This window comes from Capricornis sumatraensis, chromosome 3 (genome assembly GCF_032405125.1).
Source record: "Capricornis sumatraensis isolate serow.1 chromosome 3, serow.2, whole genome shotgun sequence".
Lineage (NCBI taxonomy): Eukaryota > Metazoa > Chordata > Mammalia > Artiodactyla > Bovidae > Capricornis > Capricornis sumatraensis.
In genome coordinates this window covers 45204870-45227706 of record NC_091071.1, presented here as the reverse complement: position 1 = coordinate 45227706, position 22837 = coordinate 45204870, and the positions used below count along the sequence as shown (strand labels likewise).

Genomic DNA, 22837 nt, shown 5'->3' with positions numbered 1-22837 from the left:
GTGGGATAGAATTTAGTAATCAGTGTGTCTGGGTGAGGGAATATGAATACTGTTTTGATTATTGTTCGTAACCTTGTATTTTCCTATAATTTGGAAATTAATTCCAAATAAAGAATTTTTAAAAGGCTTTTTAAAAGTACTATGCTGTTTTAGAAAAGGCAGAGGAACCAGAGATCAAATTGCCAACATCCTCTGGATTATGGAAAAGCAAGAGAGTTCCAGAAAAAAACATCTATTTCTGCTTCATTGACTATGCCAAAGCCTTTGACTGTGTGGATTACAATAAACTGCGGAAAATTCTGAGAGAGATAGGAATACCAGACCAGCTGACCTGTCTCTTGAGAAACCTGTATGCAGGTCAGGAAGCAACAGTTAGAACTGGACATGGAACAGACTGGTTCCAAATAGGAAAAGGAGTACGTCACAGCTGTATATTGTCACCCTGCTTATTTAACTTCTATGCAAAGTACATCATGAGAAACGCTGGGCTGGAAGAAGCACAAGCTGGAATCAGATTGCCGGGAGAAATATCAATAACCTCAGATATGCAGGTGACACCACCCTTATGGCAGAAAGTGAAGAGGAACTAAAAAGCCTCTTGATGAGAGTGAAAGAGGAGAGTGGAAAATGTTGGCTTAAAGGTCAACATTCAGAAAATGAAGATCATGGCATCCGGTCCCATCATTTCATGGGAAATAGATGGGGAAATAGTGGAAACAGTGTCAGACTTTATTTTTGAGGGCTCCAAAATCACAGCAGATGGTGACTGCAGCCATTAAATTAAAAGAGGGTTACTCCTTGGAAGAAAAGTTATGACCAACCTAGATAGCATATTCAACAGCAGAGACATTACTTTGCCGACTAAGGTCCGTCTAGTCAAGGCTATGGTTTTTCCAGTGGCCATGTATGGATGTGAGAGTTGGACTGTGAAGAAAGCTGAGCACCGAAGAATTGATGCTTTTGAACTGTGGTGTTGGAGAAGACTCTTGAGAGTCCCTTGGACTGCAAGGAGATCCAACCAGTCCATCCTAAAGGATGTCCTGGGTGTTCACTGGAAGGACTGATGCTGAGGCTAAAACTCCAATACTTTAGCCACCTCATGCGAAGGGTTGACTCACTGGAAAAGACCCTGATGCTGGGAAGGATTGGGGGCAGGAGGAGAAGGGGACAACAGAGGATGAGATGGCATCACCAACTCGATGGACATGAGTTTGAGTGAACTCCAGGAGTTGGTGATGGACAGGGAGGCCTGGCTTGCTGTGACTCATGGGGTCACAAAGAGTTGGGCATGACTGAGTGACTGAAATGAACTGATGCAGTGATGATTATACATTAAACCAATGCAGGGAAAAGTGGACCTCTCTGGGGGCTCTCTATTCTATTTCACTGATGACAGACATCTTTTTTCCCAGTGCCACATTCTTTTCATCTCTATTTCTATATAATTCTAGCAACCTCATTCCATTAACAAAAATAGAACTGTTTTTAAAATATATATACATACTTACCTATATATTGATATACTTAGTTTTTCCAAATTAATTTTAGTTTTGTTATTTTTTAAAAAATCTTTTGGTATCCTGATTTGAAGCACTCTTTCAATCCAGAACGCCATTTCACACACTTCTTTGGGCAACATCTCCTGAAGACTTAGAGTAGTGAACATTTCTGGTTAGGAGACCTAATTATCAAAGTCCATAAGAATAGTTCTTTGGAAATTAATGAAGCAAGGCATTTTAATATATGCACCTTAAATATGCAGAGATCACATAGCTGGGTTGTTTATTTGCCTGATCATTTTTCAAGAAACAGAGAGAGAGGCTGGGCTCTGAAAGGCTGAAGCAGTGATTCCCCAATGACAGCACCACTCATGTAATCCAAGCTTTTCAGGGTCATCCAAAATGAAAAGTGACATTAAACCACACGTAATACAAAGAATATGTTTGCATTAGAAAAATATACTACAAATGCATTTTCAAAAGTTGACATGTTTGAAAATGCTTTTGTATTTTTTAGGCTATAGAACCTTAAAGCCTAAGTGACTTTAAATTAACTACATCTATCACAGATACATTTCTCTACAAGTATTTGTAGCTCTGTCTGGAACACAGCAGCATACCAATATATCAATGAGTTAGAAACTTGGATTCTATTTCACTTCTGTTTTATCTCTGTTTATTAACAATTTCTTCAAAGGTAAAATAATATAAATAGGATCACTAAAGGATATGTGCTAATATAGCAGTCCTGAACCTTTTTAGCACCAAGGACCGGTTTCACGGAAGACAATTTTTCGATGGAGGGGGGTTGGGGGTGGGGTGGGGAATGATAGTTCAGGCAGTAATGGGAGTGACAGGCAGGATGGTGCAGGTGGTGATGCAAGTTATGGTGACCAGTGGGGTGCAGCATATGAAGCTTCGCTTGCTCGCTCACTGCATACCTCCTGCTATGCAGCCAGGTTCCTTACAGGCCAAGGACTGCTACCAGTCTGTAGCATGGGGGTTGGGGATCCGGTGTTAATGTATTTAATAACTGTCTCAGAAAATCATTTTCAAATGAGAAAGAGCCCATTTGTGGTGGCTGGTAGCTTTCATGTTCCAAATCCTCTCTTTTCCCTTTTGTCCCATATCTGGATAATCTCATAAAAAGGAGAGCTTATAATGTTAGGCCCCGGCATACTCAGTCCCTTGGCACTAAAATTTGAAAGCATGCAAACCCTACCCTGAGCATGAGACTCTCTACCTGGCTTACCTCCTAACTGTTAATAAAAACTCAAAGCCCTGAATTGTTCCCATTCTACTCCAGATCAAACCAGAGCCATTTTCCTTGAATGATACATTTACTATTGACTGTTGTGAGTAACAAATCCTTTTCATACCCACGGGAGCCCAGGTGTCATTTGTCCCAACCTCCGTAACTTCCTGGGGCAGGGGACTGCCTAGCATCCAGTAGGAGATGGCAAATAAAACACCAAATAAAACCGAGAAAACACCAACTGACAGTTTTGCTTATTGATTTCTCAGAATCACTTGCCAAGGAGCTAGGATGATTCCAATCTCTAGGAAGTCCTCCAGAGAAAGACCAGGAGAGTAATAGCATCATGTTTGTAATCATGAATAAGTTAGAATTTGAAATATACTAAAGCAAATGTCTAAGAGAAGGTTAATAATTCACACAACTAAATCTGAAGGGATAAAATTAAGCCCAGAAGTGCAATACTAAGGACCTAACTTCAGTTACTTTTACTTTTATTATTTTAACAAAAATATTTAAAATGAAAACTTTTCTTATACCTAAACTACACATTAAAAACCAAAACACAGAATCCCAGTTCTCACCCAAATGGCACTCCAAGGGCACCAAGAGGAGTCACCAAGACCGTGGGGACCGCTGTGTAAGCCAGGAAGTTTCCAATCTGCCCAACAGCCACTGTCAAGAGAATCACAAGGATATCACTGCAATTACAAAACTCACTTTGAGCATCATCACAGAGTTGAATTTTGCAAGACTGTGCTCTGAAAGGGCTTCTTTTCCATTCCAGGTGAGGAAGGCTATATAGGACACTGTTTGCATGTTTAAGAGTCCTGAGGGCAGAGGACAGCAGGCCCAGTCGTGTCTATCACTGGCCCAGTTAGTCAAGGGAGTAGCTTCAACTTTCTGTGAAAATTCCCAACTTAACCAACAGTGATTGACAGTAGATGCAATAAAAGTGTATTTCCACTTTCTTCTTAACATATCCCTGTTTTAAGACAGATCATATAGAGCTTTCCATGTCCCTTCAAGTGGCCTGGGATGCATTCCAGTGACATACTGCTGGCACATCCGGTGGAAACACTATTGCCTGCACAGGACTGTGTCTGAGGCTGCATCAAGATAAAGCTCAAACACGAGTTCTTCAATAAAGCAACATCTGCCAGAAAATTTCTTGCCTAAAGACAACATGTGACAAATGGATCTCAAGATACATCTGAAATATCTAACAAAATTTTTCTTTACATATTTAAAGTTCTGAAGTCTAATTTTATAACACATGACCTCTGTTAAGGCTGAGTGAAGAAACTCTCCTTTGTAAACCAATGACACTGAGCAAAAGTTCACCAGATGCCCACAGACTAACCACAGATGAGGAAGCAAGAGCTGCTTTAATTTCTTCAGACCCAGGGCAATCTTTATTTTGACCTGGATAAAATTCAGGGCTAATTTCAGGCAGCAGGAACCTCTACCCTCTCCCTCCATTGCTCCCCACCCTCTTGGTCCTCATTCCAAAGAACAAGCTAAGCTCAAACCACAACCTCCACCCAGCCCTGCCAGACAAATGACTGATCTTACAAAAGACCAAGCTTTTCACCAAAAAGAATACTTACTTGCAATTGTTCCTGCCCACCATACAATGTCTGTTAAGTAGGAGGTACCTGTAAAGAGTGAGATAAACATGTCAGGAAAGTATGAAGCCAGAGGCTTACAAGCTACATACTGAAAAGAGGAAGTCAATCCAAACAAATAAAATCTTTATAAACTGTAGGGTTTTTTGGCTCAACATGTCACCTAAAGACAAATACTCTTCGGAGTAACATTTTATATGTTGATTTCAAATGAGATTTGATCTTCAAAGTACAATTCTCTCATCCATTTACAGAAACCCATGTATATGATAATTTTACTAGCATAGGGTTTAACGACTTGCTACTTAAACAGGTTACTCAATGTTCATAATGTAGAAGCTTTGTGACATGACTCTTTTTGAACCATGTGAAAATGGCTGAAAGCAGACCCTTACACTCACTCAATGACTGACACTGTACACAGTGCTTTCTCTTTTGCTCCCTGAGATTACCCTCCTACATTCCCATGCATGCCAGGGCAGGCAGAGATGGGAGCAGCTGTCCAGGCCCTCGTCACATCCAGCCCTCCTTTTGTCCTTCTTCAGGTATGTCAAAATGCTCCTAGTCCAAGAGGCTTTTTTCCACTTCAGATTAAAATACCTAATTCTATTTGGATGTTTTAATTTTTAGTAATTTGGTATAATGAACATAGGAAGCCAACCTGTTTCACTGAGAAGCAGAGCTCCAGGTATTTAAAAAGTACCTTTAAAAAATGATATCAATAAGTAATGAAAAAGTAGAAGGAATGGTCTAGCTCAAATAGCACCATCTGGCAACATCACAGTAAAAAGTTATTTAGGCAAGAACCATCGATGGATACTAAATGGTGAATGAAAGCTTGTTGAGGGATAGGATTGTCACATAGTCTCCATGGATCACCTCCACCAGTTTTATAATCACAAGAGATAAAGTTATCTTTGGGCTTCCCAGGTGGCACCAGTGGTAAAGAACTTGCTTGCCAATGCAGGAGACATAAGAGATGTGGGTTTGATCCCTGGGTCAGGAAGATCCCCTGGAGAAGGGCATAGCAACCCACTGCAGCATTCTTGCCTGGAGAATCCCATGGACAGAGGAGCCTGACAGGCTACAGTCTGTAGGGTCGTATAGAGTCAGACATGACTAAAGCAACCTGCATGCACAGCATGCAAGACTCTGATGAACATAACCTTAACCTAATGGTCAAAGTCAAGTTTAACACAACCAGCAGCGGGACAAGCCACACGGTGTCCTCCTGTGGGTGTACCAAGAAGGGTACAACATTATGTCTTCAGAGCTCCTACCAGAGGGCATCACCTGATCTAATCACAAGGAAATTGTGAAATGGTCCATATATCAGCTGGCCTGTACTCTCTGAAATCGGCAATGTCATGAAAGACAACTGTTGCAGATGACAGGAAATTAAAAGAGATGTGACTAAACACAACACATGATGTTAGATGGAGAAAAGGCTGCTAGAGAGGACAGTGTGGAGTAACTGGCAAAGCCAGCTGGACTGCTGTAGGTAACAGAGTAACAAAACCTCTTCACTTACTGCATGAGAATGTGACTTACGGTCCACTTTTTGAGGGCTAACAGGATGAAGATGACCCCTGATGGGTAAATGGCACCTAACTGGAGGTGCGTGAACACCTGCAGGAGACTATCACTTCAGCTCCCCCTTAGTGCAATACCTCTGGGAACAAGCACAGCTCTTTGAGGGTCTGGGAGTTCTGCATCTACAACTTAATACTGGGGGGCGTGAGGCTTGTAAGGATGGGTAGTTGAGCACCACCTGCTGCAGTTCTGCCTCTAAGCCCTTAAACTGTACCCTTCGAGGGCACCCTATAGCTCTGCCTCTGCTATCAGGCTCCAAAGCAGAGGGCCTGACCCTGGCTCCTATCCCAGGTCCTGAATGTGCCTGGTATGAATATGGCCCATGGTGTCCTACATGTCTGAAAACATAGCTGAGCCTAAGAATGCCCTGCAGTCAACTATCAACTATTAATACAGGATCCTGGTTGAATTTCCCAAAAGTGCTGTGGCTAGTTTAGAGCATGTCCTTACTTACATGTGAAATCTTAAAGAAAGAAAGAGAAAAAGACAGAATTGTCAAAGCAATCCTGACGGAAAAAAACTAAGCTAGAGGCATAATCCTCCTAGACCGCAGACAACACTACAAAGCTACAGTAACTAAGACAGTGTGGCACTGGCACAAACACAGACAGATCAATGAAACAGGACACAGAGTCCAGAAATAAACCTACAGACTCAGGGTCGATCAACCTTCAACTACAGAGGCAAGAATATACAATGAAGAAGAGACATTCTCTTCGGCAAATTGTGCTTGGAAAGCTGGACAGCCTCACATAAATCAATGAAAGTAAAACACTCCCTCACATCATATACAAAAAATAAACTCAAAATGGCTTAAAGAGATTTCCCGGGTGGTCCAGTGGTTAAGACTCTGTGCTTTCAACACAGGCAGTGTGGGTTCAATCCCTGGTCAGAGAAATAGGATCCCACATGCTGTGTGGCATGACCAAAATTAAAAAAAAAAAAAAAAGCCTTAAAGACCTAAATATAAGGCATGACACCGTACAACTCCTGAAAGAGAACACAGACAAAACATTCTCTGATATAAATTGTAAAAATAGTTTCTTGGCTCAGGCTCCCAAGGTAAAAGAAATAAAAGCAAAAATAAACACACTGTACTGAATCAAACTTTAAAACTTTTGCACGGCAAAGGAAACCATCAACAAAACAAAAAGACAACCTATGGAATAGGAGAAAATATTTGCAACCGATACAACCAAAGAAGACTGATATCCAAAATATATAGCTTATACAATTCAATATCAAAAACAACCTAATCAAAAAATGGGAAAATCTAAATAGACATTTCTCCAAAGAAGACATACAGATGGCTAACATGCACATGAAAAGATGCTCAACATCACTCATTATCAAAGAAATTCAAGTCAAAATCACAATGAAGTATGGTTATCATTAAAAAGTCTATAAACAATAAATGCTAGAAAGGATGTGGAGAAAAGAGAACTCTCCTACACTGTTGGTGGCAATGCAAATTGGTACAGCCACTATGGAAAACAGTATGGCAATTCCTTAAAGAACTAAAAATAGAGCTATCATATGATCCAGCAGTCCTATTCTTTGTTATATACTGGGAAAGATGTAAACTCTAATCTGAAAAGATACATTCACCCCAATGTTCACAGCAGCACTATCCAAGACATGAAAGCAACCTAAGCATGCATCAACAGATGAACGAATAAAGACGTGCAGTGTATGGGAATACATGTGTTTGTGTATGGAATATTACTCAGCCATTAAAAAGAATGAAATATTGCCATCTGCAGCAACGCATGGGCCTAGAGATTATCATACTAAGTGAAGTAAGTCACATAGAGAAAGATAAACAATTATACAATATCACTTATATGTGGAATCTAAAAATAATACAAATGAATCCATAAACAAAACAGAAGCAGACTCATAGACATAAAAAACAAACTGATGGTTACCAAAGAGGAAACGGAGGGGCAGATAAACAAGGAGTATGGGATTAACAGATAGACAGTACTATATATAAAACAGATAAGCAACAAGAATTTACTGTGTAACAGAAAATAATATTCAATATCTTGTAATAACCTTATTTACTTATAAGTATATGTAATAATCTTATTATGTAATATAATATAAAATAATCTGAAAAATACAATGTACATATATAAAACTGAACCACTTTGCTGAATACTTGAAATTAATATAATATTATAAATCAACTACATTAGGATTTTAAAAAATTTTAACAAAACCAAACTCATATATACAAAAAGATTGGTGGTGGCCATAGGCAAGGGGTGGGAGAAATGGGTGAAGGGGGTCAAATGGTACAAAATTCCAGCCATAAAATAAATAAGTCCTAGGGACACATTGTATAGCATGGTGACTATAGCTGATAATACTATTTTGTATATGAATGTTGCTAAGAGTAGATCTTAAAGAGTCTTATCACAGGGGAAAATTGTTACCATGTGTGGTGATAAATGTTAACTAGACATTGTGGTGATCATTTCACAATGTATACATATATCAAATAATTACACAGTACAACTGAAACTAATAAAACGTTATACATCAATTTTATTTTGAAGTTTTTTTAAAAAAGAATACTATGTACCCACTTAAAATAAAAAAAAATTTTTGTGAATCACTGTTGTACATGTGTAACTAATATTGTACATCAACTATACTTCAATAAAAATACAATTTAAAAATCCGTCATTCGTCTGCATTTACCTCATTAAAGGAAGACTACCAGTTCATCAGGTGACATACATACATACATGCATGCCTGCTCAGGGGATTCAGTCAAGTCTGCTGCTCTGTGACCCCATGGACTGTAGCCCACCAGGCTCCTCTGTCCATGGGATCCTCTAGGCAAAAATGCTGGAGTGAGTTGCCATGCCCTCCTCCAGGGGATCTGCCCAACTCAGGTATTGAACCTGCATCTCCTGTAATTCCTGCACTGCAGGCAGATTCTTTACATGCTGAGCCATCAGGGAAGCTGACACACATACATATATACAATTAAAAATAACAACAACAAATTTAGGGTCTGTCCTGATGGTGCAGTGGCTAAAGACTCCACATTCCCAACTCAGGAGGCTCAGGTTCAATCCCTGGTCGGAGAACTATGATCCCACGTGCCATGAGGTACAGTCAGAAACAAAAACCCAAAAGCACCACATGACACAACCAAGAGTTCACATGCCACAGCTAAAGGCCCTGCATGCCCCAACAGAGACTGCAGATCCCGGGGCTGCAGCTAAGACTCGGCACAGCCTAAATAAATAAATAAGTAATTCTACAAGAAAGGAAATGTCCCTGTACCTAAAAAAACACATACTGTTTATTAAAAAATGAAAGGCCATAAAGCCCACTTTCAAATACAGGGTATGAGGAGCCTCATGGATAGTTCCCTAGCAAAACAACCATAACTGGAAAATAAAGCAGTTAAAATAAAATAAAATAAAGTCTCTGGAAATTGTCCCAAGAGGATACAGCAAATGAAGAAACATTTTTTCAAGAAAATCAATAAAATCTCAGTAAGAACAGTGAGTCTTTAGCACATGAGCCAAGACCCACTTCTCTCTCTGCTGCAGCTCAGCTCTACAGAAGCTCCACTCCAAGCAGATGTGACCAAAAGACAGGGCTCCTTCCCCTCTCAGCTCTCAGTCACCAGAAGAGCAGGCCTCCAGCACTTCCAATCCCTTCCAACTTCAAGTTGAAGAGATTAAACATCTGGTTACTCCATCCAAGGGTTGAAGGTTCACTTCCTTCACTCAGTCCCTACGATTCTACCCTAGGCATCGCAGGCCCTGATCATCCTCTCCCAAGCATGAAGATACATGTAGGGTGAAGATCCTACATCTCGAGAGGCAAGAAGAAAAGATCGGAGGCTACTACCCCCACACAGTAACTGTTCTCAAGTAAATCTGCCTGAATTTAACAGGAGAAGGTTGTAAAGCAATTTATGCACTGCAGCACTGTCAAAAACAGGAGAGCAACTAGCCAGTAATTAGTAGATCTGGGTGTAGTACCCAATGAGGCAGACAACAAAGAAATCAGGGTAAGAGACGGGCGAAGATTGCCAGTTGCCAGTTGGATGACCACTATCACCCCAGGGTAAAGGTGCACACAAGGCTATCCCCACTGAGGAGTGACATCAGAGACTTCACATTACAGGGGAATGATAAATGGATAAAAATACTTTATCAAAGTACTCTAAGTCACTAAACAAATAAACAAACAACAGTTTGGAGGTAGAGGTAGGAGAATATACATCTAGAGTTGCTACCACATATTATTTAAAATGTCTCAGTTCAGTTCAGTTCAGTCGCTCAGTCATGTCCGACTCTTTGCGACCCCATGAATCGCAGCACGCCAGGCCTCCCTGTCCATCACCAACTCCCGGAGGTCATTCAGACTCATGTCCATCGAGTCAGTGATGCCATCCAGCCATCTCATCCTCGGTCATCCCCTTCTCCTCCTGCCCCCAATCCCTCCCAGCATCAGAGTCTTTTCCAATGAGTCAACTCTTCGCATGAGGTGGCAAAAGTACTGGTGTTTCACCTTTAGCATCATTCCTTCCAAAGAAATCCCAGGGCTGATCTCCTTCAGAATGGACTGGTTGGATCTCCTTGCAGTCCAAGGGACTCTCAAGTCCAACACCACAGTTCAAAAGCATCAATTCTTCGGCGCTCAGCCTTCTTCACAGTCCAACTCTCACATCCATACATGACCACTGGAAAAACCATAGCCTTGGCTAGACGGACATTAGTCGGCAAAGTAATATCTCTGCTTTTGAATACGCTATCTAGGTTGGTCATAACTTTTCCTCCAAGGAGTAAGCGCCTTTTAATTTCATGGCTGCAGTCACCATCTGCAATGATTTTGGACACCCAAAAAACTAAACTCTGACACTGTTTCCACTATTTCCCCATCTATTTCCCATGAAGTGATGGGGCCAGATCCCATGATCTTCATTTTCTGAATGTTGAGCTTTAAGCCAACTTTTTCACTCTCCTCTTTCACTTTCATCAGGAGGCTTTTCAGTTCTTCTTCACTTTCTGCCATAAGGGTGGTGTCATCTGCATAGCTGAGGTGACTGATAGTTCTCCTGGCAATCTTGATTCCAGCCTGTATTTCTTCCAGTCCAGCATTTCTCATGATGTACTCTGCATAGAAGTTAAATAAGCACGGTGACAATATACAGCCTTGACGTACTCCTTTTCCTATTTGGAACCAGTCTGTTGTTCCATGTCCAGTTCTAACTGTTGCTTCCTGACCTGCATACAGATTTCTCAAGAGGCAGGTCAAGTGGTCTGGTATTCCCATCTCTCTCAGAATCTTCCACAGTTTATTGTGATCCACACAGTCAAAGGCTTTGGCATAGTCAATAAAGCAGAAGTAGATGTTTTTCTGGAACTCTCTTGCTTTTTTCATGATCCAGCGAATGTTGGCAATTTGATCTCTGGTTCCTCTGCCTTTTCTAAAACCAGCTTGAACATCAGGAAGTTCATGATTCACGTATTGCTGAAGCCTTGGAGGCTTGGAGAATTTTGAGCATTACTTTACTAGCATGTGAGATGAGTGCAATTGTGTGGTAGTTTGAGCATCCTTTGGCATTGCCTTTCTTTGGAATTGGAATGAAAACTGACCTTTTCCAGTCCTATGGCCACTGCTAAGTTTTCCAAATTTGCTGGCATATTGAGTGCAGCACTTTCACAGCATCATCTTTCAGGATTTGAAATAGCTCAACTGGAATTCCATCACCTCCACTAGCTCTGTTCGTAGTGATGCTTTCTAAGGCCCACTTAACTTCACATTCCAGGATGTCTGGCTCTAGGTGAGTGATCACACCATGATTATCCGGGTCATAAAGATCTCTTTCGTACAGTTCTTCTGTGTATTCTTGCCACCTGTTCTTAATATCGTCTGCTTCTGTTAGGTCCATACCATTTCTGTCCTTTATCGAGCCCATCTTTGCATGAAATGTTCCCTTGGTATGTCCAATTTTCTTGAAGAGATCTCTAGTCTTTCCCATTCTGTTCTTTTCCTCTATTTCTTTGCATTGATCGCTGAAGAAGGCTTTCTTATCTCTTCTTGCTATTCCTTGGAACTCTGCATTCAGATGCTTATATCTTTCCTTTTCTCCTTTGCTTTTCGCTTCTCTTCTTTTCACTAATCATTATCGAAATGCATATTGTAACAATGAAGAGATACCACCTACACCCATTAGAAAGGCTACTATCAAAACAAACAAACAAAAATCCAGAAAACAGCAAGTGTTGGTAAACATACAGAGAAATTGAAAGAAACCCTTGCTGATTGCTGGTGAGAATGGAAAATGGTGCACTTGCTGTGAATAATAGAATGGCAGTTCCTCAGAAAGTTAAATATAGACTTAGCATAGGATCCAGCAATCCCCCTTCTGGGTACATATTCATAAAAACTGAAAGCACGAATTTGAACAAGTATATGCACACTTATGTTCTTAGTAGCATTATTCACTATAGCCAAAAAGCCATTAGAATCCACGTCTATCAATGGATGAATAGATCAATTAATAAACAAAATATAATGTATACATTCCCTTTTGTTATGCATGAAACAGCAAGCAGTACAAAATGCACTGTATGGGTGCTTTAGTAGTATTTGTCTTTCTTGCACTAACTGTAAAAGTTCCAGAAAAGAACTATTGAAGCATGATTATTACCTGATTGGTAATAATAAAAAAAATAATTTTTAACTGAAAAAAAATTATAAGATGTACCAAACAAACAAGAAAGCATGCACTATATTACCAATATCATTTAAAGGGGGGAATACAAGCAACAAAACTGCCCGTGAGAGTGCCCAGATTTTAGATATAACAAAAACTTAAAACCAGTTATTTAAAATATGTTCAAGTAACTAAAGGAAATCATGCTTAAAGAAACAAAGATATGATGACAACCCAACATCAAATAGAGTATCAATAGACATAAATTATTTTTAAAAAATGAAAAGCCAACTGTAAATTCTGGGGTTGAAAGGTAAAATGACTAGAATGAAAAAAATCAACAGCAGATTTTAACTTCCTGGCAAAAGAATCAGTGAACTTGAAGACATATTGATAAAGATTATATATTCTGGAAAACATTAACAGAAAACAAGAACTAAAGAGAGAGAGGTACAAAGAAAAATTAACAGCACCTCAGAGAAATGTGGGACATCATTAAGAATATCAATAGATATAATGTGATTATCAGAGGAAAACAAAGTATCAGAGAAAATATTCAAGGAAAAATAGCTGAAACTTACCAAATGTGATTAAAAAAAAAAATCTACACATCCAGGAAGCTCAAAAAAACTCCAATAAGACAAACACAAAGATATCCACACCCAGTCACATGATGGTAAAATGCTTAAAGACAAAATTGTGAAAGAAGCAAGAGAAAAACAACTGACAACAAGGGAATTCCAATAAGATTAACAACTGACTTCTCAGCAAGATAGTGGAGGCCAGAAAGCAGCGGAATAATATAATCAAAGTTCTTAAAGGAGAAACTGTCAAGCAACAATCTTACATCCAGCAAAACTATCTTTCAAATATGAAGGCAAAACAAAGACATTCCCAGATAAGTAAAACTGAAGAGAACTGAGAACAAATGTAGCTTACAATAAATACTAAATGAAGTTCTTCAGGTGAAAGCAAGTAAATTCAGACAGTATTTTGAATTCATACACACACATACTCCAGTAATGACAGAGGTAACCGTGTCATTATAAAAGTCAGTGGAAATGAAAATATATTATCTTTTCTCATCTTAGCTGATTTGAAAAGGTACTGAATGTATATTATTGTATTGTCAGATCAATAACATACAGCATTATACATTATATATATACACACATATATATAACATATAGTAATAAATTTGATAAGGATAGCACAAAGGATATGTGTGTGAGCAAAGTTTTACCAAGCAAGAACATGATAACTTGATGGTAATTTGATCCACAGGAACAAATGAAGAAAATAAGAAATGGTAAATAAGAAAGTAACATAACAAGGACGTCTCTGTGGACCAGTGGCTAAGACTCCACATTCCAAAGGCAGGAGGCCTGAGGTTGACCCCTGGTCTGGGGGCCTCCCTGGTGGCTCAGACAGTAAAGAGTCTGCCTGTGGTACAGGAGACCTGGGTTTGATCCCTGGGTTGGGAAGATCCCCTGCAGAAGGAAATGGCTACCCACTACGGTATTCTTGCCTGAAAAATCCCATGAATGGAGGAGCCTGACAGGCTACAATCCATGGGGTCAAAAAGAGTCAGATACAACTGAGTGACTTCACTTTGTTTCAGGGAACTATCCCACATGCTACAATTAAGAGTTTGCATGCCACAGCTAAAGTCCAGCATGCCACAAAGAAGACTGAAGATCCCAGGTGCTGCAAAGATCAAGCACAGCCAAATAATTTCTTTAAAAAGAAACATAACAAACACTATATATCTGTATTCGACTTCCTTTGTTTTCTAAGCCTCTTTGGCATATAAAATAATATAAAGTACACATTAGCTTTATTATAAGCTACAACAATACATTGTTGGGTTTCTAACATAAAAAATGTAACATATATAACAATAATAAAGAAAGAAGTTACATGTATATGTATGGCTGAGTCCCTTTGCTGCTCACCAGAAACTATCAGAATATTGTTAATTGGCTATAGCTCACTACAAAAGGTTTCTGGTGTTAAAAAAAAAAATTACAAAAAAAAAAAAAAAAGAAGCAATGCAGCTGTACAGGAGTAATATTTCTATATTTACCTGGATTCAAATTAATATAAGTCTGAAGTAGATTCCATTAGCTAAAATATAATGGTAAGTCCTAGAGCTAATAACTAAAAAATATGGTGAAAAATCATTAAAGGAATTAAAATGTTACACTAGAGAAATTCACATAATGCAAACAAAGCCATAAATGAGTAGAGAAACAGAAAATCTGCGAGATGTATACAAAAAGAGTAAATGGCATAAATCCAACTGTAAAAATTAAAGCAGTAAATGCCAACTGATTTATAGTATTGTTCAAGTCTTCTACTTCTTTGCTGATCTTCAGCCTTGTTTTTCTATCCATTTTGAATGTAGGATACTAACATCTCCAACTACTTTTGTTTTTAATTTTTATTTATTTGGTTGCATCAGGTCTTAGTTGTGTTGTACAGGCTCAGCTGCCCCACAGCATGTCATGTGGGATCCTAGTTCCCTAACCACAGATCAAACCAGCGTCCCCTCCATTGGAAGGCAGATTCTTCACCACTCGACCCCCTGGGAAGCCCGATCCAGCCACTGCTTTTAATTGTCTCTCTCTCTCTTTATTCTGTCAGTTTTGCTTCATGTATTTAGGATGTTGTTGCTAGGTCCACATATATTTAGAAATGTTATGTCTTCCTGAAGATTGAACCATTTCATCATTATAAAATGTCCTTCTTTGTCTCTAGGAACAATTTTTGTCTTAAAGTTTATTCTGTTTAATAAAAGCATGGCCACTCCTGCTCTCTTTTGTGTGAAAATAAATATTCTTGTTTATTATTTAAAATAGCTCTGAACATACTTCATTCTAGATCTTGAAGATTGTTTTACAGCAAGTGAACACACTAATTTACTCAACAGCTTTCCAAAATTCTATATATGATATTCAACAGATTTCAGGAACTTAGAAATCAAGGACTCAGTCACAATCTTTTCTGTTGGGGGTCTATGCTAAGGGCATGGGATCACTGCTACAGCAGCAGCTAGAATGTGGGCAATCCTGCAGATCAAGGATGCCAGTACAAGGGGACCCACTGAGACTCTCCTCTTTAACTGCTTTCACTATCATACAACACTACTATAGAGTGATGCTTTTGATGGTTTGGAATGGATTCTCACTAAAATGGGGAAGAACCTGGGATACCAGGAATGGAACAACAAGATTTTGGTCTCCCTTTAGTCAAAGGGTATAATTCAGCTACCAGTGTATAGGGGTCCCCCCACTCATACTCCCCAAGAGGAGCTTGAATTTGCTGAAATCCAAAAGTATTGCAATCACCTGCACTTTTTAAGTCAATATTAGGTAAAAATTTTTCTGCTTTAATAGGCATTAAGTTACACTTCTAACTATACATCAAAGTGGTACTTCTCCACGTGGGCCCCAAGGACCCCAGTTCAGCAGTACCCTCAGTGCTCATGGAAGAAAACCCACTGCTCTTTCTGCTCATCCACCTGTGCGGTAGCTGCCCCAGGTTCCATCCTCTTGCAGCCAGAAACTCTTAGAAGCCTGCCTTCCACGTTAGGCCTTGGCCCTGCTATAGACATTATTTTCTTATGTTCTAAAATGACAGTTTCTTCATAGTTTCACCTTCATCACTATCCTTAAACATCCTAGTTACTTAGCTGACACCCTCAGGGGGCCCTTGTTCAAGCTTATGTTCATGCTCATCCTCTTCCAGGCTGATGTTTGGGACTCTTCAAGTTCTCTGGCCTCAGCAAGAACAAGGAGCTCAGAACTGTAGAACACTGATGATTTTCTGTTTGTTTATTTGACTGTATTTATGCCTCCTCCCCTCCACTCCTAGGTATGGTTTCCAAAGGTAGCAATATCTAAAGTCTAGAATTCTTTTCCCCCCTCATACTGGAAACCCTGGATGCTGAAAGTTCAATGGTTGTTTATAACAGCTGAACCATAAGACAAAGAACTGTTGTGCAAACACAAAAGAAGCTTCTCAGGATGATAATACCAACTGGCAGTGATGTTGTCTCAGCTCACTTCAGTCGCTCAGTCGTGTCTGACTCTTTGCGACCCCATGAATCCCAGCACGCCAGGCCTCCCTGTCCATCACCATCTCCCGGAGTTCACTCAGACTCACGTCCATTGAGTCCGTGATGCCATCCAGCCATCTCATCCTCGGTCGTCCCCTTCTCCTCCTGCCCTCAATCCCTCCCAGCATCAGAGTCTTTCCCAGTGAGTCAACTCTTCGCATGAGGTGGTCAAAGTACTGGAGTTTCAGCTTTAGCATCATTCCTTCCAAAGAAATCCCAGGGCTGATCTCCTTCAGAATGGACTGGTTGGATCTCCTTGCAGTCCAAGGGACTCTCAAGAGTCTTCTCCAACACCACAGTTCAAAAGCATCAATTCTTCGGTGCTCAGCCTTCTTCACAGTCCAACTCTCACATCCATACATGACCACAGGAAAAACCATAGCCTTGATGTTGTCTGTTGATAGTCTATTGTCTATTGATATTGATTTGATAATATCAATTGGCAGTGATGATGGACTACTGGCTTTCAAAACCTTCCATTTAGTTATAAACGGGTGTCAGAAATGTCCTTAAAATATTACTTTCTAGCACAGAATTACAGACAGTCATCTAGTTTATGTACCTCCGGATCATACCACAGGAAAATTACTTCCATTCACGTGTGCTCCCGAGAGGAAGAAAAGAAGTTGCTGCTAACAGCAAAGCAGGAGTGGATCACTAAGTCCTTTACTAGCTAATTAATGCCTTAACTTAAAAGATGCTACATAGTTTTTCAGGTTCTTTTAAAAAAAGAATTATCAAGAAAATTTCTTTCATGACACCAACGAGCTAAATGAGAGCATTAACTAGACTCAATTTGGGCACTTGGTATTCACCAATGTATGAATGGAGTTAGTACCTGAAGTTCTTTTGTATGTTTCTTATTAGATATGTAGAATCTACATTCCTAATTAAATAGCTAGGCAATCTTGAAAAAGACGAAAAAAACTGTGTGACTTATACTATGTGATTTTAAGATTATAAAACAACATAATCAAGACAGACTGGCGTACATATAGGCATAAACAGTAAAAAGCTGAAGTTCTAATACTTTGGCCACCTGATGCAAAGAGCCAACTCATTGGAAGAGACCCTAATGCTGGGAAAGATCTAAGGCAGGGGGAGAAGGTGACAACAGAGGACAAGATGGTTGGATGGCATCACCGACTCAATGGACATGAGTTTGAGAAAACCCCGGGAATGAGGAAGGACATGGAAGCCTGGCGTGCTGCAGTCCATGGGGTCGCAAAGAGTCGGACACAATTGAGGGACTGAGCATACAATAAAAACAGAATACAATTCAGAAATACACTCACACATGTACACTCAGATCATGGACTAAAGCAGCAGTATAATTCAGTCAACAAACGATGCAGAACCAAATGTCTACCAGGAGAGACCACACTGAACCTTGACTCATAGCTTCACTTCAGTTCAGTTCAGTCACTCAGTCGTGCCCAGCTCTGCGATCCCATGAACCGCAGCACGCCAGGCTTCCCTGTCCTCCACCAACTCCCCGAGCTCACTCAAACTCATGTCCATTGAGTTGATGATGCCATCCAACCATCTCATCCTCTGTCATCCCCTTCTCCTCTGCCTTCAATCTTTCCCAGCATCAGGGTCTTTTCCAGTGAATCAGTTGTTTGCATCAGGTGGCCAAAGTATTGGAGTTTCAGCTTCAGCATCAGTCCTTCCAATGAATATTCAGGACTGATTTCCTTTAGGATGGACTGGTTTGATCTCCCTGCAGTTCAAGGAACTCTCAAAAGTCTTCTCCAACACCACAGAACAAAAGCATCAATTCACAGGTGCTCAGCTTTCTTTATGGTCCAACTCTCTCACATCCATACGTGACTACTGGAAAAACCATAGCTTTGACTAGACGGACATTTGTTGGCAAAGTATTGTCTCTGCTTTTTAATATGCTATCTAGGTTGGCCATAACTTTCCTTCCAAGGAGCAAATGTCTTCTAATTTCATGGCTGCAGTCACGTCTGCAGTGATTTTGGAGCCCCCGAAAAATAAAGTCTTTCATTGTTTCCCCATCTATTTGCCATGAAGTGATGGGAACAGATGCCATGATCTTAGTTTTCTGAATGTTGAGTCTTAAGCCAACTTTTTCAGTATCCTCTTTCACTTTCATCAAGAGGCTCTTTAGTTCTTCTTCACTTTCTGCCATAAATGTGGCATACCTTGACTCATACCTTAGTCATATACAAAAATTAATTCAAGATGGCTTACAAAAAGATCTTAATGACCCAGATAACCACGATGGTGTGCACACTCCCCTAGAGCCAGACATCCTGGAGTGTGAAGTCAAGTGGATCTTAGGAAGCATCAGTACAATCAAAGCTAGAAGAGGTGATAGAATTCCAGCTGAGCTATTTTAAATCCTAAAAGATGATGGAACAACAGACTGCTTCAAAACTGGGAAAGGAGTATGTCAAAGCTGTATATTGTCACCCTGCTTATTTAACTCATATGCAGAGTACATCATGTGAAATGCCACGCTGGATGAAGCACAAGCTCCAATCAAGACTGCCAGGAGAAATATCAATAACCTCAGATAGGCAGATGACACCACCCTTATGGAAGAAAATGAAGAGAAAGTAAAGAGCCTCTTGAGGAAGGTGAAAGGATGAAAAAGCGGGTTTAAAACTCAACATTCAAAAAACTAAGATCATGGCATCCAGTCCCATCACCTCATGGCAAATAGATGGGGAAACAGTAGAAATAGTGACAGACTTTATTTTCTTGGGCTCCAAAATCTTGCTCCTTGGAAAAAAATCTACGACAAACCTAGAGAGCATATTAAAAAGCAGGGACTTTGCTAACAAAGCTCTGTCTAGTCAAAGTTATGGTTTTTCCAGTAGTGACGTATGGATATGAGAGTTGGACCATCAACAGGGCTGAGCTCCAAAGAATTGGTGCTTTGGAACTGTGGTGTAGGAGAAAACTCTTGAAAGTCCCTTGGACTACAAGGAGATCAAACCAGTTAATCCTAAAGGAAATCACTCCTGAATATACATTGGAAGGACTGATGCTGGAGCTGAAGATCCAATACTTTGGCCACCTGATGTGAAGAGTCAACTTACTGTAAAAGACCCTGATGCTGGGACAGATTTAAGGCAGGAGGAGAAGGGGACGACAGAGGACGAGATGGTTGGATGGCATTACCAAGAGACCTGACTTTGAGCAAACTCTGGGAGATGGTGAAGGACAGGGAAGTTTGGAATGCGGCAGTCCATGGGGTAGCAAAGAGTTGGACACTACTGAGAGACTGAACAACAATAACAACATTCATGCAAACACTGAATATTTTTTCAAAGGATATTTAACAGCATGGGGATGAGCACAACCACAGGACGTAAACTGGCACACAGTATTCAAGGTACATAATGAAGAGATATACCACATCTGACTGGTGGTATTTACTTCATTTTTCTCTATCCCCTATGTATTACATATATATATTTGGTACACAGGATTTATTCATTAAAATTAAATGTTTAAATATAAGTATTGAATATTGAGAAACCTATATGCAGGTCAGGAAGCAACAGTTAGAACTGGACATGGAACAACAGACTGGTTCCAAATAGGAAAAGGAGTACGTCAAGGCTGTATATTGTCACCCTGCTTATTTAACTTCTATGCAGAGTACATCATGAGAAACGCTGGGCTGGAAGAAGCACAAGCTGGAATCAAGATTGTCGGGAGAAATATCAATAACCTCAGATATGCAGATGACACCACCCTTATGGCAGAAAGCAAAGAAGGACTAAAGAGCCTCTTGATGAAAGTGAAAGTGGAGAGTGAAAAAGATAGCTTAAAGCTCAACATTCAGAAAATGAAGATCATGGGATCTGGTCCCATCACTTCATGGGAAATAGATGGGGAAACAGTGGAAACAGTGTCAGACTTTATTTTGGGGGGCTCCAAGATCACTGCAGATGGTGACTGCAGCCATGAAATTAAAAGACACTTACTCCTTGGAAGAAAAGTTATGACCAACCTAGACAGTATATTCAACAGCAGAGACATTACTTTGCCGACTAAGATCCGTCTAGTCAAGGCTATGGTTTTTCCAGTGGTCATGTATGGATGTGAGAGTTGGACTGTGAAGAAAGCTGAGCACCAAAGAATTGATGCTTTTGAACTGTGGTGTTGGAGAAGACTTTTGAGAGTCCCTTGGACTGCAAGGAGATCCAACCAGACCATTCTGAAGGAGATCAGCCCTGGGATTTCTTTGGAAGGAATGATGCTAAAGCTGAAACTCCAGTACTTTGGCCACCTCATGCGAAGAGTTGACTCACTGGAAAAGACTCTGATGCTGGGAGGGGTTGGGGGCAGGAGGAGAAGGGGATGACAGAGGATGAGATGGCTGGATGGCATCACTGACTCGATGGACATGAGTCTGAGTGAACTCCGGGAGTTGGGTGATGGACAGGGAGGCCTGGCGTGCTGCAATTCATGGGGTCGCAAAGAGTCAGACACGACTGAGTGACTTAACTGAAGAAGAAATACAGCTAATTGTAACAGTAGTTACCTCAAAGTGAAGAGATGAATACTTTTTATTTTCCTATTCATATGTACTTCCCAGATTTTAAAAAATGACCACATTTCTATAATCAAGAAGAGGATGCTCTTTTAAAAATATGACAATGCCCAGAGTTCTCTGAAATGATATGACTGTTTAGCAGAGCTCTGACTGGGCATGGACCAGCAAAGTAAACCCTCTGCCTGCCCACCCTCCCTGGCTGATGCAGGCAATATCTAAAAGAATCAGTTTACAGTCACAGATTTGGAAACATTAGGGAATGGCACAGATACATAGGGAATGTGGGGTTAGGGAGTGTGGGATTGAGCATATTCTTCTTGAAAAGTAGTTTTTTCTAGTTGCTCATCTTTATAAAATTTTTCTAAAAAGGGCTATTTACTCATTGAGGACTTAAAATACTGGAAATATAAATTACATTATATTTTATACTGTATCAATAAACATTTTTGAAGAAAAAATACACTCTGTCCAACAGAAGTTCAGTAAGATCATGCGGTATTTCATGCAGGAATGTATATCAGTGATCGAGTTCAATGTTTGTCATAATGAAAAAGATTAGAAATTATTTACCTTAATGTTTTAGAGTATTAATTATATGTACTTATTTATAATAAACCAGTATAATATTATGAACTTTTCCCAAATAAATTATGAAACTCATTGGAAAAGTCTTACTTACTAGGTGAATTTATGTATTAATATCTTCCCCTTCACTTTTCCTACAGGCAGCAAGAGAGAAAGACCACCTTCAAAGTCAGCCTGAGCTGGGTTCAGATCATGGTACCACCAGTCCTGTATCGACTGCATGCCTCAACTTCTCTCCTACATCACACCTCCTGGGATCCATGTCCCTATACTGTTCCCTCACACTCTGAACTTGGGCTGGCTGTGAGTATACCACTAGAATGTGGCAGTAGTAGTACTTTAAGACTTTCAAAACAGGTCACAAAGATCATTCTTTGGAAGATTTGGTCTCGACGAAGCTATGTAGCACATAAGGGGTATGACTTCCCTGAGACCACTATGGTGTGAGAAAGCCCAACATAGCCACATGTGAAGAGACTACAATAGTGACAAAGGTAGGGAGGAAGGGGGAGAGAGAAATAGAGAAGGGGGTCAGAGGGACTCCCCCTAGCTGTTTCAGCTTTCCCGAACAAGCAAGTGAAGAAATCATCCCAGATGGCTCCAGCCCCAGCCACCATCTGACTGCAACCCACTCAAAGACCCCAAGGAAGCAGGGCCCATCTGAGTCCAGACAGAGGCATGAGGCTGGGACATCATGAGTCTTATGTAAGTAGCAGCCTTCTTTACCTTCTCTTCTTCTGGAAATACTACCAAGTAAACCAGATATGTACAGGCTATGGAGACACTTGATGCTCTTAACAACTGCACTGTTCTCCCCGTGTTGCTCATCAATGGTCTCCCCTTGGAGCTGGACAGGGATCAGGGTTAGAGGTTTTCAGATCTGGCAGTAACTCTGGTTTCTGTTGCTTAGCAGAGGCCAC

The 22837-nt window shown here is 40.2% G+C and overlaps 1 protein-coding gene across 1 annotated transcript in view; it reads right to left on the bottom strand.

Annotated features, from left to right (window-relative positions):
- Nucleotides 1–22837, bottom strand: part of NIPA1 (NIPA magnesium transporter 1) — a 48473-nt gene that overhangs the window by 20295 nt on the left and 5341 nt on the right. Inside the window, exons 2-3 of the mRNA XM_068969349.1 lie at nt 4365–4412; nt 3339–3429 (exon numbers count right to left, since the gene is read on the bottom strand). Coding sequence (XP_068825450.1) covers nt 3339–3429; nt 4365–4412 — 139 coding nt within the window. The remainder of the gene's footprint in view (nt 1–3338; nt 3430–4364; nt 4413–22837) is intronic.